Below are 27,672 nucleotides of genomic sequence, written 5' to 3'. Positions count from 1 at the left end.
CAAGCCTGGTGCATATAAATTTCTTTGTTAAATTGACAAACTCATATAAGCCTACAGTGTTCAGAGGGCATAACTGGACACTGCAAGATGGAGGTTCCTAGGGTTGTGTCTGGGACTGCAGATATTGGCTAGTGTCATCGAATTGCACAATCCAAGGAGCGGCTTACATGCCAGCGGCTGTGTGAACAGCCCAGGAGTGGGGGTTCTCACAGCAGTGCAGGGTAAAGCTGGCTCCCAGAGTCAAGGATTGGAGTGACCTAGCAGATCACCGGTCCAGATAACACCAGAGGGGAACTTTACGGGCATTAGAGGGTAACAAGCAGGGCAATTGCCTGGGGCCCCACCGCACAGGGAGAACCACAAAACTAAATTATATCATATCTGCATAGTCACTGTGGGTAAATGTAGTGCAAGTATTACAGTAATTTAATCTCTAAAAGTGGAAATAAATCACACTAACACAGAGGTTTTCAATCTGTGTGGTGCACCCTCCTAGGGGGCATGGAGGAATGTTTGGGGGGCGGTGAGTGGCAAAGCCAGGGGCCTTGGGCTTCAGCCCCAGGCAACGGGCCTCAGAGTTCAATCCTGGGCGGTGGGGCTACTCCTCAGTTTCTCCCCTGGGCCCCAGCGAGTTTCTACCAGCCTTGATTACCACAGAGTAAAGGCCACCATCCTTGATTATTTGTATATCATGAAAAGACACTTCGGTGTTGCTTTCATGAAGAGAAATATCTACCAGGGAACCGACAGGAGGTGGTAGCCCAGGGGCTGTAGGAACACTGCTTGCGGTAGCTAAAACCTGAGTTCGGTACCTGCCGCCACTGTGGCTGACAGCTCTGGGGACCCCGTCCCCTGTGGGGGCTGACTGGTCTTGGGCCCTCACCAGCTGACAGCTCTGGTTCTGCCACCCCAGGGCTCAAGCTTAAAATGTCAGGGATGTCTCTTAAAGTCACGGATTCTGTGATCTCTGTGATATAATCTTATCCTTAGCCATGCCTATGAACAACTTCCTGTGGTGACTGGGGAAGTGGTGGAACCCCAGTGACTGAGGCAGTGGCCACACTTTGAGTGCAGGGGAGAACAACGCCGCTGTCTGGAAGCTAGTCAGCGACAGTTGTGCTTCCTGCCCAGAGTGTCAGCGGGCAGTTGTTATGTGCTGAAGGCTGGAATGTTGTTGCTTTGGTAATGCTGTTCAGGTTGCTCAGTGCTCCTGTCCTTGGAGCTCCAATGTTATCGTTATTAGCAGACAAGGCAGCCTGCTCATTCAGCAGACCTCAAAGTTACTCATAAAGAAAGACCACAGGCATGGTTTGGTGACAAAGGCACTCAGCCAGGTGTGTTGTCCTCAAGGCATAACCATCGCACCCTCCCTCCATGCTTACAGGTATGCTAACACATGAGTGCCGAGTGGCTCAGTCAGCAGCAGGAGTCTCTGCTGTCCCCTAGGCCACACAAAGGATTAAGATGAGGTACCCCAAAATTTATAGACTGAAATAAACAACTGGGATAAACAACGTACATATCACTTTTTCTGTTTCATTAAATCTGTTTGTTACTTCCTCTTGTACCTCATATCGTAGACAAAACTGCCCTATTCATTATTTTGTCAAGCCATCTTATCTTGTACTAGGTTCGGATGTATCCGCACTAGCAGGAATATATTTACGTAAATATATAATACCTAGTACACCAGCGAACTTTGCCAAGTTCATGTACTGGACAGTGAACTTTTGAGCATCTGCTTTAATACCTGACCTAACTTTGGATCACAACCTCTTGTTCAGGCCTCAGCTCTTGCAGCAGGACCAGTGCTCTAGGCTCTCTCTCTCTCTCTCTCTCTCTACTACCCTGTGCAGTCCTAGGGGAATACCTAAAGCCCCCCTCAGCCTGCTCCCCCATGTTGATAACCTATTTGAAGCAATAGGCATAGACTTTGTGGGGCTCCTAAAGAAGAGTGCTGTGAGGTATTAACATATCATTGTTATCCTTGACTAAACAGTGTGTACCCCAAAGCCATCCCTTTGCGCTCCACCAATGTACCTACCATTGCAAATTAGCTTATGAAATTCTCCTCCAGCTTGGTAATACCCCGAGAAATCCTTACTGATCAATGACCTAACTTCACTTTACAACTAATGCAAGAATGTGTGATCTACTGAGGGTAAAGACATTCAGAACATTGATCTACCATCCCCAAACTGTTAGGTTGGTGGATCGATTTCTCAGAACTTTGATGGCAACATTAAAGAAGTTTGCAGCCTCGGATCCCAGACACTAGGACCAACTCTTCTCCTGCCTCCTTTTTGCTATCAGGGAGGTGCCTCAAGCTATCAAGTTTTCTCCCTTTTAACTGGGTGTCCGGGAAGCAACCTCGAGGATTTCCAGACCTGCTTTGAGAAACATGGCAGAGCAAAGACCCCAGGCGATGAACATAGTCAAATACATTCTTCAATTAAGAAATCACATGAAGACGTTGCAGGTGTTTGCTAGAAGAATTTGCTACATGCACAACTGGTCCAAGAGAAGGCCTATAACACAGGAGTCCAGCTGTGAGTGTTCAAACTGCAAGATTGAGTGTTATTTTTACTACCAAGCTTGCAGTTCAAATTACTGGTTTGATGACAGGGACCGTTTGAGGTAGTGAGGCATGTGGGCCCCATCGACTATGAGATCCAGCACCCAGAGAAGAAAAAGGAGACTCAGGGTACTGGACTAGATGGACCATTGTCCTGACCCGGTGTGGACAGTCTTACCTTCTTATCTGTCTTCTGACAGTGGTCAGTGCCAGGTGCTTCAGAGGGAAAGAACAAGTGAATTATCAAGGGATCCATCTCCTGTCATCCAGTCCCAGCATCTGGCACTCAGAGGCTAAGACACTCAGAGCATGAGGTTGTGTCCCTGAACATCTTGGCTAAGAGTCATTGATTGACCTATCCTCAGTGAACTTATCAAATTATTTTTTTAACCCTGTTACAGTCTTGGCCTTCACCACATCCCCTGGCAAAGAGTTCCACAGGTTGATCGTGCAGTGTGTGAAGAGATATTTCCTTTCATTTGTTTTAAACTTGCTGGGTGTTAAATTCATTGGGTGACCCCTAGTTCTTGTGTTATGTGAAGGAGTAAACAACAGTTCTGTGTTCACTTTCTCCACATCAGTCACAGTTTTATAGAACTATATCATACCCCCTCTCAGTCGTAAGAATGGCGCAACTGTTTCAGACCAAATCTCCATCTATCCCAGTATGCTGTGTTCCAACAGTGGCCAATGCCAGGTGCTTCAGAGGGAATGAACAGAAGAGGTAATCATCAAGTGATCCATCCCCCGTTGCCCATTCCCAGCTTCTGGCAAACAGAGGCTAGGGACACCATCCCTGCCCATCCTGACTAGTAGCCATTGATGGACCTATCCTCAACAAACTCTTTGGACCTCTCCCATAGAACTCTTTGCCAGAGGATATTGTGAAGGCCATGACTATAACAGATTGGAAAAGGCACAAGGGCAGTAGGCACCAGAATCCCACTGAATGCTGATGGACACTGGGCACCTAACACACATCTGTGTCTCTGAACATCTCCCTCCACCCTCCCTATCCTAATTACAGCCTGTGCAGTTACTCTAGCAATCGTCAGGCTTCAGGGCACATGCTGATCCCTGAAGGGACTCAGGGAGCTGCTCCTGCCCATGGCACAATACTGCACTATGGGGGGTTTATGACTAAGCAGCGGCAATCAGTGCTGCCCTCCATCAAAGACAGGCTATCAGATGGGAGGGGCTGTTACTCAAAAGGATTTGTGAGTGCCTTTCCATGTGCATGTTGTGTTCTCATGGATTCAGCACAGGGCTTGTCAACCGGGAGGGGAGGAGGAGATGCTCAGATTCTATGATGATGGGCAGCAGTGCAGAAATGCTGATAGACAAGTGAGTCCATCTATGTTGTGGCTCTTCCTTTTCTTTTCGGGGTTTCAGTAGTTCTGGGCCACTCTAAGAAGTCTGCAAGACTCAGTTTGCCCTGACAATTTGAGCCCCTGGTATCAGAGAATTATTTCTTCACTCCTCTGGGAGACTCTTAGGCTGAAGTTCTCGAGGGTCTATTTTCTGCTGTTCCTGCTGCTCAAGAGGCCAAGGGAATTGTTGGGGAGTCCAGGCTAACCTGATAGTCTGCAGGGGCTGTACAGGGAATCATAAAGGTTGCTGTCCAACAGAGCGAGCATCAGGCATGTGAAATTCATGCACTGCTTCTCAGGGATCTGCCTTCCTGTCACAGTATGGAGATTTCCTTTTTCTGCTGAGCGGGATTTTGGTGAGTTGCCTGTTTTAGCAATAAAATTAGTGCTAAGGGCTCAGGAAGGTTTCCAGGGTTCAAGTCAAGAACCATCTGGGCTGGAATTCACCAGCACGGTGACTTGAACGGTTTAGTATTATCAGAAACACCAAGGGATTTACCTGGTAAAATTGGAACTACAGATGTATGTTTTTGAAGCTTTTTTTGCTGCAAAATTGCCACCCGCAGGTCTGTCATTGAATGACCAGACAGGTTAATGTATTCTCCTACTGGTTTTTGAATGTTATGATTCCTGATGTCAGATTTGTGTCCATTAATTCTTTTGGGTAGAGACTGTCCAGTTTGGACAATGTACATGGCAGAGGGGCATTGCTGGCACATGATGGCATATATCACATTGGTAGATGTGCAGGTGAAGGAGCCCCTGATGGCATGGCTGATGTGATTAGGTCCTATGATGATATCACTTGAATAGATATGTGGACAGAGTTGGCATCGGGGTTTGTTACAAGGATAGGTTCCTGGGTCAGTGTTTTTGTTGGAAAAAATAACCCCAACTATACATACAACATGATGGGGGCTAATTTAGCTACAACAAGTCAGGAAAAAGATCTTGGCGTCATCGTGGATAGTTCTCTGAAAATGTCCACGCAGTGTGCAGAGGCGGTCAAAAAAGCAAACAGGATGTTAGGAATCATTAAAAAGGGGATAGAGAATAAGACTGAGAATATATTATTGCCCTTATATAAATCCATGGTTCGCCCACATCTCGAATACTGTGTACAGATGTGGTCTCCTCACCTCAAAAAAGATATTCTAGCACTAGAAAAGGTTCAGAAAAGAGCAACTAAAATGATTAAGGGTTTAGAGAGGGTCCCATATGAGGAAAGATTAAAGAGGCTAGGACTCTTCAGTTTGGAAAAGAGAAGACTAAGGGGGGGACATGATAGAGGTATATAAAATCATGAGTGATGTGGAGAAAGTGGATAAGGAAAAGTTATTTACTTATTCCCATAATACAAGAACTAGGGGTCACCAAAAGAAATTAATAGGCAGCAGGTTTAAAACAAATAAAAGGAAGTTCTTCTTCACGCAGCGCACAGTCAACTTGTGGAACTCCTTACCTGAGGAGGTTGTGAAGGCTAGGACTATAACAATGTTTAAAAGGGGACTGGATAAATTCATGGTGGCTAAGTCCATAAATGGCTATTAGCCAGGATGGATAAGAATGGTGTCCCTAGCCTCTGTTCGTCAGAGGATGGAGGTGGATGGCAGGAGAGAGATCACTTGATCATTGCCTGTTAGGTTCACTCCCTCTGGGGCACCTGGCATTGGCCACTGTCGGTAGACAGATATGGGGCTAGATGGACCTTTGGTCTGACCCAGTACGGCCTTTCTTATGTTCTTATGTTCTTATGTTGTTTAGTGATGTGTGGTTGCTGGTGAGTATTTGCTTCAGGTTGGGGGCTTGTCTGTAAGCGAGGACAGGTGTGTCTCCCAAGTGAGACTCCAGCGAGAAACTGCTGAGCTTGAATTGATATGCAAATTAGATACAATCAACTTAGTCTTAAATAGAGACTGGGAATGGCTGAGCCATTACAAACATTGAATCCATCTCCCCATGTAAGTACTCTCACACTTCTTATCAAACTGTCTGTACTGAGCTATCTTGATTATCACTTCAAACGTTTTTTTCCCCTCTTACTTAATTGGCCTCTCAGAGTTGGTAAGACAACTCCCACCTTTTCATGCTCTCTGTATGTGTATATATATCTCCTCAATATATGTTCCAGTCTATGCATCCGAAGAAGTGGGTGTAGCCCATGAAAGCTTATGCTCAAATACATTTGTTAGTCTCTAAGGTGCCACCAGTACTCCTGTTTTTTTTAAAGTTTTGTGTCATTTCGAGGAAGAGTTACTCACACTGGCTCCTTTTAGTCCCCACATCCTCTCTCCCTCCTGCTGGGTGTGTCCCTCTCTCCTTCCCTGCACAGGCTGTGCTGCTGCTGGGGTTCCCTTTGCCCCCGGAGAGGCTGTTCAGGCTGATTTCCCCATTTCCCAGGTGCAGGCAGACACTGAGTTCAACCTAGTCTGAGGAGATATTTCTATGATCTCTGACTGTGGGGTCTGGCTCCTGGTTTGGGTCCTGGGTGAGAGGTATCACTGTGTGGCAGGGCTGGAAGTTGTGGGTGTGGGGCAGGCAGGGGGGTATACACAGACAGGTGGGCAGTGCTGGGAGTTGTGGGGGCAAGGAGGGAAGTGTACACAAGAGAAGCACTTGGACTAGATGACCTCCTGAGGTCCCTTCCAACCCTGATATTCTAAGCAGACAGTGCTGTGGGTTATGGGAACGACAGGGAGGTGTAAACAGACAGCCTGGCAGCACTGGATGTGGTGGGGGCAGGGAGCCGGGTGTACATTTACAGGCACTGCTGAAATTAAATTTCTCTTTTAATTGTTGGTCCAAGGCCAGCGCTGGGACCTTTCCTGACTCCCAGTGTATTTGGGCAGGTCTCAGTGTCTCTTTGGCCTGGCAAGCCACAGAACTGCAGTCACAACCTTTACTCAATTTTGTTTCCAACTGTTGTTGTTATGTAAATTCAGGCATTTCATCAGCAGAAGAACCATTTCTCTTTGTGTGACACTGTAACCCATATTCCTCATAGTGATACTGATATGATATCATGGTAGCATAATTATGATATTTTTATGCAATATGTCTCTCAAAAGATGTCTTTGGAAAAGTTATGATTTTCTGAATATGATTATCCTATTTGTATGCATGTATCATTTTTGTATCTGAAGTTATGAATATTGACTATGTATCTGTATTTCAAATATAGTTACACCTGCGTAACACCGACTAGGCAAGATGGTTTCATTCTCGATAGCTGGTTGGGAAGTGCTTATTCAGGGCAATGAGCCATTAAGGAAAACAATAGGCCTTAGGATAAACCTATCTCCTACCTGGTGAGGATTCCTGAGAATGCTCCAGACAGCCTGTATGTAATGGATGCTATGACTCTACAAGGGCATATGACCAGGCCACATACCTCTTGACTCCATTTTGGGGAGTCTGTACTTTTCTCACAAACTAGACTGGGAACCAAGTTTTGAAACAAAGGGTTCCTGCCATATGCTAAAGTTATATAAGGCAGGGAGGGACATCATCAGTGGTTCTTCATTCCCCACACAAGAGGACTCTTGGAAACATCTGATGAAAAAAATATGAACTGGGGGAAATGCTGGACCCAGGCTAAAGAGATTTCTAGCCTGTATAAGGCAACCTGAGAAACCCAAGCTCCAAAGCAGATGCAGATTGTGTCTTGAGAATCTGCCAGACAGCTTGTAGCATCAATCAGGGTGAGAAACTGCTAATTCATAGTGAATCTAAATAGTTACACTTAGTTTGCGCTTTTGTTTATTTGCTAGGTAATCTGCTTTGATCAATTTGCTATCCCTTATAATCACTTAAAATCTATCTGTTGTAGTTAATAAAGTTGTTTTATGTTTTAATCTAAACCCAGGGTGCCTTTAAGTGATGTGTCTGAGGGAAAAAATCTCAGCTTGGTTACTACAAGTGTGCATTCTCCTCCCCACATTGAGGGAGTGGCGAACCGGGTAACAAATTCATATTGGTTGGAGTTTGGACCAGAGTAGGACGGTAGAGCTCTGAGGTCCTAGGCTAGGGAGCTGGTGGTTAGTTTGCTTGTAGCTTCTTTATTGTTGTTTCATGCAGTTGCTGGTCAGAGAGCCTTCATGTAACTGCAGTTGGGAGTCACCCTGCCTGTGTGAATGCTGGTGTAGGTGTAGGATCAGGCACGGGTCTGCAGCTTGTCACAGCATCACATTGAGAGAGAGCGCCCAGGCTGGTGAGTCAGAGGGCTCAGTGTTACCCCAGTTCCAGGTGTCACCCTGGGGAGAACCTGTCACACTTTGCTCCTCAGCTGCTTCAATCTCCCAAAATACTCTGACCCCCATCCACACTCTCCTTCCCCATCCCAGGCTGCTCTGATTCCAACAGCACCCTGTGTCTTCTCCATGCTCACCAGTCATCCTGGCTCCCACAACCTCAGAGAATCTACATGCTCCCCAAAATTCTTCTTCTGCAGGGGGTGAGGTGCCTCACATTACATCTGCTCCCTTGGCTGGGGGGTAATCAGTGACTATGTCTCGCTGGTGATAAATCTCACCAATAAGTGGCATATGCCAAAGCAGTAATGTGACTTCTCTTGTTACACCCATACAAACCACATGGTGCTTCAGGGACTGCTATACAGGGACAACTCACTAGCTGAGAAGTTTGCACATTATATAATAAGAATAGGCAACTCTGGGACATGTAAGGTCCTAGATAAATACAGCTGCCACATGCAGGAACCACTGGTAGCTGATTTAAACGGTGAGCCACTGGGACACAGATGTTAAACCCAGGATGCTCTGGGACCATTTGCTAGCCAGCTCTACTAGCCATTAATAGCAAGCATCATTCTCTATCAGACTTTCAACTTTTGGTGAGAAACTGACAATGCCAATTGTGGGGATGATCTTGTGATTGGACACCTGTCTATTAAAAAGTGGTCTAAGACTCACAAATTCTTCAGGTAGAGCATATTGTCTGGACGAAAGGTGCTAATATCATGCATGTTATGAGTTGCTGATATATAAAGACTCAGGGAAGAATTCTCTCTGCACTGAGACACTCATTAAGGGGGTGCAGTAAAGCACAATCAAACCTTTCCTGAGGTCTCATGGTACGCAAAGTAGCTGCACAAAAGGAGAATTGATACCTGGGCTCGCATTTTTGGGCCATGTAGTTCTAGGTCAGCAGGTTTGGGCTTGGGGGGTTGTAAGGTAAAAAGCTCAGGAGCGGAGGGAGGGGCAGGGAAGCCATGAGACATAGGCCCATAAATGCCTCACATTACACCTGCTCCCTTGGCTGGGGGGTAATCAGTGACTGTGACTCACCAGTGATAAATCCCACATAAGTGGCATATGCCAAGGCACTTGTGCTATTTGTCTTGTTACACGCACACACACCGCGTGGTGCTACAGGGACAACTCACTAGCTGAGAAGTATGCACATTATATAATGAGAGCTGGGCAACTCAGGGACATGTGAGGGCCTAGATAAATACAGCTGACACCTGCAGGAACCACTGGTAGCTGCCTGAAACAGTGGGCCACTGGGAAACAGACGTTAAATCCAGGATGCTCTGGGACCATTTACTAGTGAGATCTGTAAGCCATTAGTGGCAAGGGTTTTACAAGATATCATGGGCTGAAGTCATTATTTTTCTCACCTAAAATGTTCATACATGCAGTGGGTCATAGGATTCCTCAGCCTCGTGAAATACTCACCTAGTGTAACATGTCAAAAGGGCAGCACTCACATGAGAATTTCTCCCCAGAGGGCTAAATTCAACAGTCATGAATAGAAAAAATGCTTTCACTAAACTAAGGTAAGAGTTTGCAGGCAAAATGCCTCCAGGTGACTCCTGGGGACATGTTCGTAGATTCCAAAGCCAGAAGGGACCAATGTGATCATCTAGTCTGTATAACACAGGCCAGAGAATTTCTCCAACATTTTTCCTAGAGCAGATCTTTTAGAGAAACATCCAACCTTGATTTAAAAATTCACAGTGGTGAAGAATCCGCCAAGACCCTTGGTAAATTGTTCCAGTGGCTAATTACTCTCACCCTTTAAAAAATGTACACCTTATTTCCAGTCAGAATTTCTTTACTTTCATCTTCCAGCCACTGGATCCTGTTACTCCTCCATACACTAGGCTAAAAAGGTCTATTATTAAATATTGGTTCTCCGTGTACGTACTTACAGACTGTTATGAAGTGAACTTAACCATCTTTGTTAAACTAAATAGATTGAGGGGGAAACATTAACTGACTGATCTCATGGCATTGTATTGTCTGTATGATTCCCCATCCCATTCCTCCTGGATCCCAGTGATTTGCTTAGTTTCGGTCCGTGCTTGCACTGTGAGCAGGGTTGCACAGAGCTGTGTACCATGATGCCCAGATCTCAGTCCTGAGTTCATACAGTTAAATTAGAACCCCATAAGCTGTTTGAGGAGTTCAAGGTTTTCCCTCCACTTATTGACAACGAAATTCATCTGCCATCATGCTGCCCATTCACCTGGCATGGCTAGCTCCCCCTCAAGACTTTTCTGGATTTGACTATGACCTAAATAATCTTGAGCCATCTGCAAATATTGCCACCTCACTGCTCACCTCTCTTTCTAGATTGGTAATAACTATAAAATAGTTACCATAGTATTTGTTATAAAGTGTGTAACCCCCCTCACTGTGCTTATCTCCCTTCACAGGCACCGAGAGCATTTCTGAGCCCTATCAACGCATCAACCACTTCATGGCAGCTTTCAACCTCACCCTCTCTGATCCTTCAACATTTATTCTTACAGGCATCCCTGGCCTGGAAGCTGCTCACATCTGGATTTCCATCCCTTTCTGTATGTTCTACTTTATCAGCCTGTTGGGAAATTTCATAGTTTTGTTTGTTGTAGGCAAAGAGCAAAACCTGCACAAGCCGATGTACCTGCTGCTCTGCATGCTGGCGCTTACAGACATTGGCATGTCTACCTCTGTTGTGCCGAAGGCACTGTGTATATTTTGGTTCAATTTGAACGATATTACTGTGGGTGGCTGCCTCACCCAGTCGTTCTTCCTTCACACGGTTTCTGCTATGCAGTCAGCAGTCCTCGTGACAATGGCCTTCGATCGCTATGTCGCTATATGTAACCCCCTGAGATACTCCACCATCCTCACCAATGCGCGAATAGCGAAGCTAGGGCTAGTGGGTTTGACAAGAGCTATTCTCATCATGCTGCCCGGGCCCCTGCTCCTGAGAAGGCTGCCATTCTGTGCCAACCGCATTATTCCCCATACATACTGTGAGCACATGGCTGTGGCGAAGATATCATGTGGGGATATCACAATTAACAGGATATATGGCTTGGTGTTAGGATTTGTAGTCATCGGGTTAGACCTGATGCTCATTGTCCTGTCCTACAGTCTGATCATCAGGGTCGTCCTCAGAATCTCCTCCAAGAAAGTCCACCAGAAAGCCCTCAACACCTGCACAGCCCACATCTGTGTGATGCTGATTTCTTATACTTCCGTCCTCTTCACCGCTCTGACACACCGATTTGGTCAGGGCATCGCTCCCCATATTCACATCATCTTGGCCGACCTCTATTTCCTCCTTCCCCCCATGCTCAATCCTATCATTTATGGAGTCAAAAACAAAGAGCTTCGTGATATAGTGGGCAAATACATCTGGGTGATCATCTGGGGCCACTGACTTTAAACCTGTGTGACAAAAGGGGGAAAGGATATCTCATCATTAATCAAGAGTGTCCTGTACCAGTTTGCTGCTTTCTTGCAGACAGTTTTCTAGTAGTTTGAGAGACCCTGCATTCACCAAAAATGGAGTAAGGGACTGGAAAAATATAGGAAAAAAGATTCAGAAACATATACAATCTGCCATAGACAAGCAGTGTTCTGAAAGGTGGCATTTTTTCAAACAGTCAAAAGAAGTGGGCTATAGAGTGGCGCAGTTGTCAAATTCTCAGAAGATGGCATTACTTGCAAACAGAGACTATGCTGCAAGAATCACCAAGGTACTGCTTTTCCTGGCTAACAAGGAATTGCACTGTGGGGGCAGGATGAGAGAGAAGAATCAGCCAACGTAGAAACTTCCTGGAATTATGCAATTTGTTTTCACAGTATGATGAAGCATTCACCAAACAAACAATAAAAAACAACAAAAAACAAACAAAAAAACCCTGAGTGGTTCTTTCAATCTCACAAGCCACTCAACTCAAAACGAGCTTTTACAAATGGCTGCTGATATTGTGAAACGCACAGTCATTCTCAAACTTGGGAGTATGGGTTTTCTACTGTTATTGTTGACGAAGCATGCGGTTTTAAACCAGAAGAAATGACAGTTTGTGTGAGAAACACAGAAAATCTGGAACTAAAGAACTATTTCTAGGATGTGTTGATTACTATGAGAGAGGGGATGCTGACATCATCTGTCACAACATTAAGCAGTTCTTACAACCTCACAGCTAATTGGGATGGTTTTTGGGAGGAATCCCAAAAGTTCTGTGAGCTGCATGATGTCCCTGTTAGCCTGGCACAGAGGAAAAGTATGCTCAGAAATGACCTGTGAAAAAAAAACGCATTCCTTGGTGTTGGGATGATGCCAAATTGGTGTTGCCATGCTGACTGAATGCTGTGAGCACAACTTGACATGCCTTAAATATGGCTGAAGAACTACAGAGGATCCTGGGAGCAGGGTCCCCTTTAAGCAGAAGCAGACTTGATAAAGGACTGGAAAAGCCTGTGTGTGCGATCGATATTGAATCTATTGGTCAGTAAAAATGGGCCCATGCAAACGTAAATATCACATGCATAAAGTTCCAGCATGGAGCACAGGCCAACCTGGTTATAGTGACCCTACAGCAAGGACACCATGCAGAGAGCCAGAGTGAATGATTGACAAGTGAGTAAACGTGGAGTGGTCTTTGTTCGGCACTCCCCCCCCCCCACAGCCCCTTCCAAAATATTAATCAGCTAAAATTAATAACCACATGCCCATTGGGCATTCTTTTGAGACATGTGACTCCTTTGAAGGGAAAAAATTCTAAGAATCAAGCAAAGTAAATTACTGTCTGAGAAGAGACAAGAGAGAAAAGGGAGAGGGGATTCCTTAATTGATGCTTGAAGACGCTGCTAGACAGAGTAGCCAAAACTCTGCTCCATGGGCTCAAGTAGGACTGTGACCAGAGAGGTTTCCAGGCAACTAAGAACTTGTCTTGAGAAAATCCGAGACAGACCAGAGGGCTGAGGAGACCAGACCTGGAGGGAAGAAGTCATCCATAGACTTGGTAACCACCTTCTGTGTTTGCCAAGCAGGAACTGTGTGAGGCTAGCACAGGGTCAGTTTGTGTATGTTTGTGAAAGAGAGGCTCACTAAGAGGAAAGTATAGCTCTTAGTGTATAGTTCTTTAATGTCTAACATAGGAGTTATGTGCTAAATGTAACCTTTTTCCACTTGTGTAATTCCTTCTCAAATAAACTGCTGTGTATACAGGTTAACTACTGTGGACCTCTTTCATTGATATGACTAACCTGCTCCACTGGTAGCCATTAAAATATCCATTTGGGGTAGAAGCCCCTGGGCCCAACACTCAGAGAATGAGAATATCAGCCAGATAAAAATGAGAGTGTCAGGATTCCCTCCCCTCTTTGAACTCTGGAGTACAGATATGGGGACCCACATGAAAGACCCCCTAAACTTATTTCTACCAGCTTAGGTTAAAACTTCCCAAGGCACAAATCCTTTCCTTGGCCTTGGATGATATTGCTGCCACCACCAAGTGATTTAGGCAAAAATCCAGGAAAAAGGGCCACTGGGAGTCCCTGATTCCCCAAAATATTCCCCGAAGCCCATTCACCCCCTTTCCTGGGGAGCCTTGAGAGTAATATACCAACCAATTCGCTACAAAGTGAGCACAGATCAAACCTCTGGGTTGTTAGGACACTGAACATCAATCAGGTTCTTAAAAGAATAATTTTATTTTTTTAAAAAGTAAAAGAATGACACCTGCAAAATCAGGTTGGAAGGTAACTTTACAGGGTAAATACAAAGATTTAAAACACAGAGGATTCCCCTCTAGGCTCAGCTTCAAAGTTACAAAAAACACGAATAAACCTCCCTCTTAGGACAGGGAAAATTCACAAGCTAAAACAAAAGATAACACTGCTGTACAGCCAAAATGATTCTGAAATAAATGTAGTCAAACTTTACTAATTCTGGGTCACTGAGAATGAAAATGATGCTTAAAATTGTTGATTGGCTCTAGTTTTCAAGATATGCTATTGGGTCAGTATATATGACCCTTGACTTGGGAATGGCGGAGGATAAGTGAGTTATAAAGGGAAGGGATCTCAATTTAAACCAGAAATGACTAAAATACTTCTTTGACTGGATCTATGAATAAATCTATGACTGGGTTTGGACAGTACTTGCTGTCTAGGCAAAACAATGAATGATGCAATCTGAAGCTGGTATTGCGTCATACATTATATGAATTGCATCACGTTATTCCTAGAAGTCATGGATGATGCAATCATAACGAAGCTTACATCACTCTGCTGAACAAATTGCCCTATATCAGCTCTAGAAATCATACAGTGTCATGCTCTCTTATTTGTCAGTGTTTGATTTTGCAAAGGGACACATTTCTGTTTAGCCAAAGTGAGCAGAGATGCCTCGTACTTGTGTGAACAGTGCAGATAACTTCTGCTATGTTTGTGGTGAAGTGACTTTTGCATCACAAAAGCGCAGTATAACCACTATGGTTAAGAAAGCCTATCAGCTTTATTTTGGCTGCAAAATTGGAGATCAGGACAAGAGGTGGGCCCCACACATATGCTGCAACACTTGTGCAACAAATCTTCACCAGTGGTTGAACAGGAAAAGGAAATCTATGCCTTTTGCAGTGCCAATGATTTGGAGAGAGCCAACAGATCATACCAGCAATTGTTACTTCTGCATGGTGCCTCCAGTTGGGAAAGGTGTGTCAAAGAAGAAAAAGTGGACTGTGCATTATCCAAACATTCCATCAGCTATACGCCCAGTACCCCATGGAGAAGGACTGCCGGTTCCTGATGCACCAGAATCATTCTCACTTGAGTCAGACGAGGAAGAGGAAGAGGATGAAACTTCTGGTCCTGAACCATCAATGTCACAGGACCCACATTTTCTCCCATCCTCCTCCTCTGAACCACACCTCATAACACAAGGTGAACTGAATGACCTTGTCAGGGAATTGGAACTACCCAAGACTAAGGCAGAGCTGTTGGGCTCCAGACTACAGCAGTGGAATCTCCTGGCAGGTGATGTTAGGGTTTCCATGTTCCGTGACCGTCAAAAGGATATTGTCCCATTCTTCTTCATGGAAGGTGATCTTGTAGCCTGCAACAACATCGATGGTGTGATGGCAGCCCTCAACATCGTTCATGATCCAGATGAGTGGAGACTGTTCATTGATTCATCGAAGACGAGTCTTAAAGCTGTTTTACTGCATAATGGCAATGTTTTGCCATCAATTCCAGTTGGTCATGCAGTCCATATGAAGGAAACCTATGACAACATGAAACAACTTTTGAGGTGCATAAACTGTGACCAACATCAGTGGCAGCTTTGTGGCGATTTGAAGGTTGTTGCTCTCTTGCTTGTTCTGCAGACTGGATACACAAAGTACTGCTGTTTTCTCTGCGAATGGGATAGTCGTGCAAGAGATTCCCACTACATCAAGAAAGATTGGCCACTCCGACAGTCATTGGAGCCTGGGAGGAAAAGTGTTCAGCATCCACCACTTGTTGAATCAAGGAAGATTTTGTTACCACCCTTACACATCAAGCTGGGTCTGATGAAGAACTTTGTCAAGGCCATTGACAAAACACAAGCAGCTTTCAAGTACTTCCGTGGAAAATTTCCAAGGTTAAGTGAAGCTAAGATAAAGGAAGGTGTCTTTGTTGGTCCTCAGATTCGTGAACTTCTTCCAGATGATGCCTTTGACCATGCACTGCGTGGCAAGGAAAAGACGGCATGGAAAGCCTTCCAGTTAGTGGCAATAAATTTTCTCGGAAAAACAAGGCAGACAACTACAGGTTGTTGGTGGAAAACCTCCTCAAGGCATACAAAAGCCTTAGTTGCAACATGTCACTAAAGATACATTTTTTGCACTCTCATCTAGATTTTTTCCCACCGAACTGCGGAGCAGGGAGCGACGAGCACGGCGAGCGATTTCACCAGGACATTGCAACAATGGAGAAACGCTATGAGGGCAAATGGAGCCCATCAATGCTTGCAGACTATTGCTGGACAGTGACAAGAGATGCTCCATTTAATGAATATTAAAGAAGCGCCGAGTAGACACTGAATAGGACTAAACTATGTACAGAATAGTTTTTTGCCTTTTGTTTCATAATAAATTTTATGTATATAACCCTTTTGCTGATTTTTAAAGTGTTACATAAACAGGACAGGTGAAATATTATCATGTAAAGCAACCATAAACACCTGAAAAAACCTAGGTTTACAATTTATGATTAAAACTCTACTATCTACACAATATACATAGACATAAAATGTAAAAAACTTAAATATCTTAGAAACAGTAGCCAATCAGTTGTTTTAATTGTCATATTTGAATTCAGCACATCAAAATACATAATAAATAGCACATTTTATCTCTGAAGCAGACGACTTCTCAAAAATTGTAGGCCAGTGTAATCTAACACATTTCCTTGCCTTTACTTACAATTTCTGTAATTTTAGATATATCATTTCAGGAGATGGTTTACCTGCTTGGTCTCTCTCTCTCTGTCCAGAGAGGGAACAACCAAAGAGAGCACAAACAACCCCCTCCCCCATATTTGAAAGTATCTTCTTTCCTTATTGGTCCTTTTGGTCAGGTGCCAACCAGGTTATTTGAGCTTCTTAACCCCTTTCAGGTAAAGTGATTCTGTAACTCTGGCCAGGAAGGATTTTATGTTACTCCATACATAAAGGTTGTTACCCTTCCCTTTATACTTATGACAGTGTGCTACAGAAAAATGAGGCACACAGATGTATTTTCCTGTATTGGACAAATTGTTAGGTGAACGTAATCACAGATTTTCATCCCAGTCAATGGATTCATAGATTCATAGATTCTAGGACTGAGAGGGACCTCGAGAGGTCATCGAGTCCTGTCCCCTGCCCTCATGGCAGGACCCAATACTGTCTAGACCATCCCTGATAGACATTTATCTAACCTACTCTTAAATATCTCCAGAGATGGAGATTCCACAACCTCCCTAGGCAATTTATTCCAGTGTTTAACCACCCTGACAGTTAGGAACTTTTTTCCTAATGTCCAACCTAAACCTCCCTTGCTGCAGTTTAAGCCCATTGCTTCTTGTTCTATCCTTAGAGACTAAGATGAACAAGTTTTCTCCCTCCTCCTTATGACACCCTTTTAGATACCTGAAAACTGCTATCATGTCCCCTCTCAGTCTTCTCTTTTCCAAACTAAACAAACCCAATTCTTTCAGCCTTCCTTCATAAATCATGTTCTCTAGACCTTTAATCATTCTTGTTGCTCTTCTCTGGACCCTCTCCAATTTCTCCACCTCTTTCTTGAAATGCAGTGCCCAGAACTGGACACAATACTCCAGTTGAGGCCTAACCAGCACAGAGTAGAGCATAAGAATGACTTCTCGTGTCTTCCTCACATCACACCTGTTAATACATCCCAGAATCACGTTTGCTTTTTTTGCAACAGCAACACACTGTGACTCATATTTAGCTTATGGTCCATTATAACCCCTAGATCCCTTTCTGCCGTACTCCTTCCTAGACAGTCTCTTACCATTCTATATGTGTGAAACTGATTGTTCCTTCCTAAGTGGAGCACTTTGCATTTGTCCTTATTAAACTTCATCCTGTTTACCTCAGACCATTTCTCCAATTTGTCCAGATCATTTTGAATTATGACCCTATCTTCCAAAGCAGTTGCAATCCCTCCCAGTTTGGTATCATATGCAAACTTAATAAGCGTACTTTCTATGCCAATATCTAAGTCGTTAATGAAGTCGGGACCGTACAAGATTACTGCTCTGGTGTGTGATGAGTGGTCGACAGGTGCAGAGCCAGAAGCGCATGATGAGGTAAAAGCAGCTTAAATTATTTGAAAGAAAAGAAATATATCTATGTAAGGGGTTGTCTACACTATGAAATTAGTTCGAATTTATAGAAGCCGGTTTTATAGGAATCGTTTTTATACAGTCAACTGTGTGTGTCCCCACATAAAATGCTCTAAGTGCATTAAGTCGGCGGACCTCGTCCACAGTACCGAGGCTAGCGTCGACTTCCAGAGCGTTGCACTGTGGGTAGCTATCCCACAGTTCCCGCAGTCTCCACCGCCCACTGGAATTCTGGGTTGAGATCCCAATGCCTTATGAGGCAAAAACAGTGTCGAGGGGGATTCTGGGTACATGTCGTCAGCCCCCCCCCCCCCCCGTGAGAGCAAGGGCAGACAATTGTTTCACGCCTTTTTTCCTGGGTTACCTGTGTAGACGACATACCATGGCAAGCATGGAGCCTGCTCAGCTCAGCTCAGCTCACCGTCACCATATGTCATCTGGCTGCCGGCAGACATGGTACTGCATTGCTACACAGCAGCAGCTAATTGCCTTTTGGCAGTAGATGGTGCAGTATGACTGGTAGTCATCATCGGCTATCTGGGTGCTGGCAGACGTGGGACTGCATTGCTATACAGCAGTAGCTCCTTGCCTTTTGGCAGTAGATGGTGTATTACGATTGGTATCCATCATCGTCGTACTCCTCAGTGAGTTCAGTCAGAGGCGCCTGGGCAGACATGTTTTGTCTCCTGGAGACTCAGTCCTGCTAGCAGTCCTATTGCACTGTCTTGACAATGATGGCAAGCAATTGTAATGCAGTATCTTCTGCCAAGCACCCAGAAGATGATGATGGCTATCAGTCATGCTGCACCGTCTGCTGCCAGCCTAAGATGTAAAAGATAGATGGACCAGATTTGTTCTGTATTCATTTGCTTCCTCCTCCCTCCATGAAATCAACGGCCTGCTAAACCCAGGGTTTTGAGTTCAATCTTTGGTGGGGGGGGCATTCTGTGTGACAGTTGTTTGTGTTTCTCCCTGATGCACAGCCACCTTTGTTGATTTTAATTCCCTGTAAGCCATGTCATCACTCACCCCTCCCTCCCTCCATCAGACAATAGTTTTACACCTTTTTTCAGCCCAGACTCCATAGCACTGGGATCATGGAGCCCGCTCAGATCACCGCGGCAATTATGAGCACTATGAACACCATGTGCATTGTCCTGAAGTATATGCAGAGCCAGAACATGCCAAAGGAAAACCAGGCGAGGAGGCGATTGCAGCGTGGCGATGAGAGTGATGAAGAAATTGACATGGACATAGACCTCTCACAAAGTACGGGCCCCAGTAATGTGCAAATCACAGTGTTACTGGGGCAGGTTCATGCCGTGGAACGCCGATTCTGGGCCCAGGAAACAAGCACAGACTGGTGGGACCGCATCGGGTTGCAGGTGTTGGACGATTCCCAGTGGCTGCGAAACTTTCGCATGCGTAAGGGCACTTTCATGGAACTTTGTGACTTGCTTTCCCCTGCCCTGAAGTGCCAGAATAGCAGGATGAGAGCAGCCTTCACAATTGAGAAGCGAGTGGCGATAGCCCTGTGGAAGCTTGCAACGCCAGACAGCTACCGGTCAGTCGGGAATCAATTTGGAGTGCGCAAATCTACTGTGGGGGCTGCTGTGATCCAAGTAGCCAACGCAATCAAAGACCTGCTGATATCAAGGGTAATGGTTCTGGGAAACGTGCAGGTCATAGTGGATGACTTTGCTGCAATGGGATTCCCTAACTGTGGTGGGGCGATAGATGGAACCCATATCCCTATCTTGTCACCGGAGCACCAAGTCACCGAGTATATAAACCGAAAAGGGTACTTTTCAATGCTGCTGCAAGCCCTGGTGGATCACAAGGGACGTTTCACTAACATCAACGTGGGATGGCCGGGAAAGGTACATGATGCTCGTGTCTTCAGGAACTCTGGTCTGTTTCAAAATCTGGAGGAAGGGACTTTCTTCCTGGACCAGAAAATAACCGTTGGGGATGTTGAAATGCCTATAGTTATCCTTGGGGACCCAGCCTACCCCTTAATGCCATGGCCCATGAAGCCGTACACAGGCAGCCTGGACAGAAGTCAGGACCTGTTCAACTATAGGCTGAGCAAGTGCAGAATGGTGGTAGAATGTGCATTTGGATGTTTAAATGCACGCTGGCACAGTTTACTAACTCAGATAGACCTCAACGAAACCAATATCCCCATTGTTATTGCTCCTTGCTTTGCGCTCCACAATATCTGTGAGAGTAAGGGGGAGACATTTATGGCAGGGTGGGAGGTTGAGGCAAATTGCCTGGCCACTGATTACGCGCAGCCAGACACCAGGGCGGTTAGAAGAGTACAGCAGGGTGCGGTGCACATCAGAGAAGCTTTGAAAACCACCTTTGTGACTGGCCAGGCTACAGTGTGAAACTTCTGTTTGTTTCTCCTTGATGAACCTCCCCCCCCGGTTCACTCTACTTCCCTGTAAGCTAACCACCCTCCCCTCCCCCCTTCGCGCACCACTTGCAGAGGCAATAAAGTCATTGTTACTTCACATTCATGCATTCTTTATTAATTCATCACACAACTAAGGGGATAACTGCCAAGGTAGCCTGGGAGGGGTGGGGGAGGAGTGAAGGACAAGGACACACTGCAGTTTAAAACTTTAAAACTTTAACTCTTATTGAAGGCCAGCCTTCTGATGCTTGGGCAATCATCTGGGGTGGAGTGGCTGGGTGGCCGGAGGCCCCCCCACCGCGTTCTTGGGCGTCTGGGTGAGGAGGCTATAGAACTTGGGGAGGAGTGCTGTTGGTTACACAGGGGCTGTAGCGGCGGTCTCTGCTCCTGCTGCCTTTCCTGCAGCTCAACCATACGCTGGAGCATATCAGTTTGATGCTGCAGCAGCCGGAGCATCGACTCTTGCCTTCTGTCAGCAATCTGATGCCATCTATCCTCTTCAGCCCGCCACTTGCTCTCTTCAGCCCACGATTCAGCCCTCCACCTCTCCTCTCGTTCATATTGTGCTTTTCTGCACTCTGACATTGACTGCCTCCACGCATTCTGCTGTGCTCTGTCAGCGTGGGAGGACATCTGGAGCTCGGAGAACATATCATCCCGAGTCCGCCATTTTCTCCTTCTAATCTTCACTAGCCTCTGCGAAGGAGAAACATTTGCAGCTGGTGGAGGAGAAGGGAGAGGTGGTTAAAAAGACACATTTTAGAGAACAATGGGTAAACTCTTTCACGTTAAATTTTGCTGATCACATTACACAGCACATGTGCTTTCGTTACAAGGTCGCATTTTTCCTCTTATATTGAGGGCCTGCCGTTTTGGTGTGAGAGATCACTGACACAGTGCCAGGCAACAGAATTCGGCTTGCAGGCAGCCATGGTAAACCACAGTCTTTTGGCTTTTTTAACCTTCATAACATGTGGGAATAGTTTCAAACAGCAGCACCCTCATTTCCCATACCAAGCACCCGTTGGGTTGGCCTTTTAAAATGGGTTTGCAATGTAAAAGGAGGGGCTGGGGTTTCCGGGTTAACATGCAGCACAAACCCAACTAACCCCCCTGACCCACACACACCCAATTCTCTGGGATGATCACTTCACCCCTCCCCCCCACCGCGTGGCTAACAGCGGGGAATATTTCTGTTCAGCTGAGCAGAAACGGGCACCTCTGAATGTCCCCTTAATAAAATCACCCCATTTCAACCAGGTGACCGTGAATGATATCACTCTCCTGAGGATAACAAAGAGAGATAAGGAATGGATGTTGTCTGCATGCCAGCAAACACCGGGACCATACGCTGCCATGCTTTGTTATGCAATGATTCCAGACTACATGTTACTGGCCTGGCGTGGTAAAGTGTCCTACCATGGTGGACGGGATAAGGCAGACCTCCCCAGAAACCTTTTGCAAAGGCTTTGGGAGTACATCAAGGTGAGCTTTCTGGAGATGTCCCTGGAGGATTTCCGCTCCATCCCCATACACGTTAACAGACTTTTCCAGTAGCTGTACTGGCCGCGATTGCCAGGGCAAATTCATCATTAATCATTAAACACGCTTGCTTTTAAACCATGTGTAATATATACAAAGGTACACTCACCAGAGGTCCCTTGTGCACCTTCAGTGTCTGGGAGCACACCTTGGGTGAGTTCGGGGGTTACTGGTTCCAGGTCCAGGGTGATAAACATATCCTGGCTGTTGGGGAAACCGGTTTCTCTGCTTCCTTGCTGTGAGCTATCTTCATTGTCTTCATCATCGTCTTCCTCATACCCCAACCCGCTTCCCGGTTGCATGCTTCTCCATTGATGGAGTCAAAGCACACAGTTGGGGTAGTGGTGGCTGCACCCCCTAGCATGGCATGCAGCTCCGCATAGAAGCGGCATGTCTGCGGCTCTGCCCGGGACCTTCCATTTGCCTCTCTGCTTTGTGGTAGGCTTGCCTTAGCTCCTTAATTTTCACACGGCACAGTGGGCGTCCCTGCTATGGCCTCTGTCCTTCATGGCCTTTGAGACTTTTTCTAATATTTTGCCATTTCGTTTACTGCTACAGAGTTCAGCTAGCACTGATTCGTCTCCCCATATGGTGAGCAGATCCCGTACCTCCCGTTCGGTCCATGCTGGAGCTCTTTTGCGATCCTGGGACTCCATCATGGTTACCTGAGCTGATGAGCTCTGTGTGGTCACCTGTGCTCTCCACGCTGGGCAAACAGGAAATGAAATTCAAAAGTTTGCGGGGCTTTTCCTGTCTACTTGGTCAGTGCATCTGAGTTGAGAGTGCTGTCCAGAGCGGTCACAATGAAGCACTGTGGGATAGCTCCCGGAGGCCGATACCGTCGAATTCCATCCACACTATCCCAAATCCAACCCGCAAAGGCCGATTTCAGTGCTAATCCCCTTGTCTGGAGTAAAGAAACCAGTTTAAAAGGCCCTTTAAGTAAAAAAAAAGGGCTTCGTCGTGTGGACGTGTCCAGGCTTAATTCGATTTAACGCTGCTAAATTCGACCTAAACTAGTAGTGTAGACCAGGCCTAAGCCGCTGGTTAAACGTTACTATACGGTTGTGCTTAATAATAGGTTGCTGAAACAATGACCGACAGAGCCCCCGCCAGTGGTGATTCAGAAACAAACGACACAGACAGGGTGTGCAGTGAGCGGTTGTCAAATGTAGAAACAAAAGAACATGATGAGGTAAAAGCTACTTAGAGAATCTTGAAAGAAATATCAGTATAAACATATATAATGGGGGTTAAACATGGCTATATGTTTGTGTTTAATAACAGGAAGGTGACCCGGGGCCCGATGGTGATAATGATGATGATTCAGAATCAGACGAGGATACGATTGAGGTAGCACAAGTAAACTGTAGGTCTTTTTTATATTTAAATGATTGCAATAAAGAATTTAAAGCATGTTTTTCTCTGTATTTGACAGACATCTTCTCAGGATGATGAGGAGAAAGAGAGGCAGCCTTTGAGCCACTGCTTGAAAAAACAACTTTTGGAAAACTGCAGTCTTCGCGGTAGACGACCCAACCCATTTAGTCATCCTTGTATCTTCTGGGGTCGCTCAGAAGTATTTAATCAGATTAGATGTATTTCTTCAAAACTGAATGTGGCCCAGCTCCTAAATATAATTATAGCCAAAGGCTACAAACTGAAAAAGCTTAACATGACCACTGAAACTGTAACTAAATTTGTTAAAATGATCAGGGAGGTTGCAGAGACATCTGACATGGTGGCATTGCTGGTAGACCTGTCAAAAGAGGTGGCAGCCAAAATTGGCCGATCAGTGTGTAGCAGCGTTCTTAAAATGGATTATGAAACTTTTTAGATGCCAGCTCCTTACCCTAAAAGCTCAAAAAATATTGATTAAGATGTATTGTAAAATTTTAAAAAAGTCTGTATAACCGTTTCCTATATTACTTTGCTTATGCATTAAATAAATGTGTGTAGTCGTACTGTATATTACTTTGCTGCTGCATTAAAAGCTTGTCTTTAAAAAAAAAAGTAAAATGTGTATAGACGCTTCTGTATTAAATAAAAACAAAAGCAAAAACCGGATCTTGTGTATACATGTGTTTTAAAGTAATAGGGGTTAGACATGGCGAGGTTGTTAAAGAAAATGTATTACTCTCCTGGAGAAGTTGGGAGTTTTGGGGGTGTAACACCCTTATTTTAGGCAGCTAAAAGATACCGTAAAACTTTAAGCAGAAAGCAGGTTGCCACTTGGCTTGCGGATCAAGATGCTTACACTTTACATAAACTGGCAAGGCTTAAATTTAAAAGAAATAAAACGGTTGTGTCTGATGTGGATGTGCAATGGAAGGCGGATTTGGTTGACATGGCCTCCTATTCTAACCACAATGACGGTCATAAAATATTTTAATGGTGATAGATATTTTGTCTAAATATGCCTGGGTGGTAACCCTAAAGAATAAGACAAGGGTAGAGGTGGCAAAGGCATTTAAAGCTTTTTTTACACAAGGCCGCATGCCACAAAAATTACAAACAGATCAAGGAAAAGAGTTTTTAAACAAAGCTTTAAAGACTTTGTTTAAGCAACATGGGGTAGACCATTTTGTTACCAATAATGAAGTCAAAGCCGGGCTCGTGGAGAGGTTTAACAGAACTTTAAAATCAAAGATGTGGAGGTATTTTACCGCCCGTAGCACCTTTCGCTACATTGATGTGCTGCAGGCCTTCATAGATGGTTACAACAGAAGTTATCACAGAACTATTAGAGGATGCCCAATCGACGTGACACATGCTAATGTGCTGAGCGTGTGGAAAACTGTCTACGGGGATCATTTTAAAATAAAGGTGCTGCGTGTGATTTTTAAGAAAGGGGATCACATAAGGGTATCTAAAACGAAGGGCACTCTTGAAAAGGGATATCAGCAAACCTTCGGGAAGCTCATGGGACGAACCACTTGGTTGCCACCCCTAACCACCATCAAACAAATGGCGTGGTGGAGAAATTTAATGGAACTTTGGGGGCCATGATACATAAATTCGTAAACGATTGGGACCTAGTGTTGCAGCAGTTGTTTTTTGCCTATAGGTCTGTACCACATCCCAGTTTAGGGTTTTCACCGTTTGAACTTGTGTATGGCCGCGAGATTAAGGGGCCATTACAGTTGGTGAAGCATTAATGGGAGGGGTTTATGGCTTCTCCAGGAACTAACATTTTGGACTTTGTAAACAACCTATAAAACACTCTCCGAACCTCTTTAGCCCTTGCTAGAGAAAACCTAAAAGATGCTCCGGAAGAGCAAAAGGCCTGGTACGATAAAAGTGCCAGAGTGCGTTCCTTCAAAGTAGGGGACCAGGTCATGGTCTTAAAGGTGCTCCATGCCCATAAGATGGAAGCATCATGGGAATGGCCATTTACGGCCAAGAGCGCCTGAGAGCAGTTTACTATCTTATAGCATCCCCCACCTCAGACCTAAAGGCTAATGTGTACCATGTTAATTCTTTAAATCCCTTTTATTCCAGAAAATTAAAGGTTTGTCAGATTATTACCCAGGGAGGAGATGAATGCTGAGTGGCCTGAAGGGTCTACTATGAAGGAAAAAGTGACTGTGGTGTGGAAGAGGTGACCCTCTCAATGACCCTCGAACGTATGCAGCAAAAGCAAATCAAGGAGCTGTGCACTAGCTTCGTGCCGATGTTCTCAGCCATCCCAGGACGGACTGAACGGGCACACCACTCCATTGACACAGGTAATGCTCGCCCAATTAGAGCCCAACCTTACCTGGTGGCTCCTCAATCCAATAATAAAAATAAAAAAAATAATAATAATGCTACAGATGGGTGTAATCCACCCCCTAACAGTGCATGGGCATCTCCACTGGTTTTATTTCCCAAACTGAATTAGGAAATATGCTTTTGCGTGGACTACTGTAAGCTTAATGCTTTGACTTGCCCAGACAACTATCCCATGCCACGCACAGATGAGCTATTGGAGAAATTGGGATGTGCCCAGTTCATTTCTACCTTAGACTTAACCAAGGGGTACTGGCAAGTACCGCTAGATAAATCCGCCAAGGAAAGGTCAGACTTCATCACCCATGTAGGGTTGTATGAACTTAATGTGCTCCCTTTCAGGCTGTGAAATGCACCTGCAACCTGACAGAAACTTGTAGATGGTCTCCTAGCAGGATTGGGAGAATCTGCAATCGCCTTTCTTGACTATGTGGCCATATTTTCTGATTCATGGGCAGGACACCTGGAGGATCTACAAAAAGTCTTCGAGCACATACGGGAGGCAGGATTAATTGTTAAGGCTAAAAAGTGTCAAATAGGCCTAAACAGAGTGACTTACCTTGGACACCAGGTGGGTCAAGGAACTGTCAACCCCTTACAGGCCAAAGTGAATGCTATCCAAAAGTGGCTTTTCCCAAAGTCAAAGAAACAGGCCCAATCCTTCTTACGCTTGGCCAGATATTAGTGGCGATTTGTACCGCACTACAGCCAAATCGCCGCCCCACTGACAGACCTAACCAAAAAGAAACAGCAAGGAAATGCATTGGATTATCTTTTGTTTTAGCTTGTGAATTTCCCCTATGCTAAGAGGGAGGTTTATTCCTGTTTCTGTAACTTTAAAGTTGAGCCTAGAGGGGAATCTCCTGTGTTTTAAATCTTTTTATTACCCTTCCATCCTGATTATACAGTGGTGCTTTTAAAACTTTTTTCTTCATAATAAAGTTCTTCTTTTAAGAACCTGATTGATTTTAGTGGCCAAAAGAGCTTTCAATGGCTATTAGCGAAGATGGGCAGGGATGATGTTTCTAGCCTTTGTTTGCCAGAATCTGGGTGTGGGCGACATGAATCGCTTGATGATTTCCATGTTCTGTTCATTCCCTCTGAGGCACATGATATTGGCCATTCTTGGCAAACAGGATACTGGGCTAGATGGACCATTGTTTTTACCCGATATCTGCATTCCAATGTTCTTATGTAGTCCCAAGATTTATCTGACCCACACTGGAACCAACTCACCTTCCAGAGCTGAGATAGAACCCAGGAGTCCTGACTGGGTCCCTCTCTCCATGGAGGTAGTAACAAAATAAGAATATACATTAAAATTTTATACCTAACCAGTGTCCTTTAAGTGACTTGTCTAAGGATTTCAGGACATGTTAGTATTAGGGCTGAGGGGGCTCATATTTAATAAATTTTCCTTCTTTTATGTAGGAATTAGATACAGTGCTTCTGCCCCAAAATAGAGTTTTCAATAATCTAAGTAGCCACTTTTCTCACTGTTAAAGTTGCAACCCCTATCAAAAAGCTGAAATGTCTCTCTTGCAGCTTGGGGTGAGGGGAGGACATGGAAATAATCTAGCAAGTGATGGGGAAGTCAAAGAAAGGAGCAAGCAGCAGGGGCAGGTACTTGCGGGAGAAGAGGCAAAACAGGAGTGGAGTCTTGGCAAAAGAGGTGAGGCAAGGGGCTGGTTTTTGGGCGTCCAGTTAGCAGCAGTTAGAAAGGTGGCAGACTATTATATTGTTCATAGACCAGTTCCCCAGCTTGTCATGCTGACACAGCACAGTGAGGTCAGGAAAGAGTTTAAAGTCTTTCTGTATATCTGGTAAGTGATTCAGGGAAGACGGCCCAGCACC

General features: G+C 45.0%; 1 protein-coding gene across 1 annotated transcript; it reads left to right on the top strand.

The window, feature by feature from the left end:
• Window positions 1-10,671: 10,671 nt before the first annotated feature.
• Window positions 10,672-11,622, top strand: LOC135873685 (olfactory receptor 52N4-like). Its single transcript, XM_065398327.1, has one exon. It carries the CDS (start codon window positions 10,672-10,674, stop codon window positions 11,620-11,622), a length of 951 nt encoding a protein of 316 aa, XP_065254399.1.
• The last annotated feature ends 16,050 nt before the right edge of the window (window positions 11,623-27,672 follow it).

Source organism: Emys orbicularis, chromosome 1 (genome assembly GCF_028017835.1).
Source record: "Emys orbicularis isolate rEmyOrb1 chromosome 1, rEmyOrb1.hap1, whole genome shotgun sequence".
Classification (NCBI taxonomy): Eukaryota; Metazoa; Chordata; order Testudines; family Emydidae; genus Emys; species Emys orbicularis.
The sequence above is the reverse complement of the archived record's forward strand: the minus strand, read 5'-3'. Positions and strand labels throughout refer to the sequence as shown.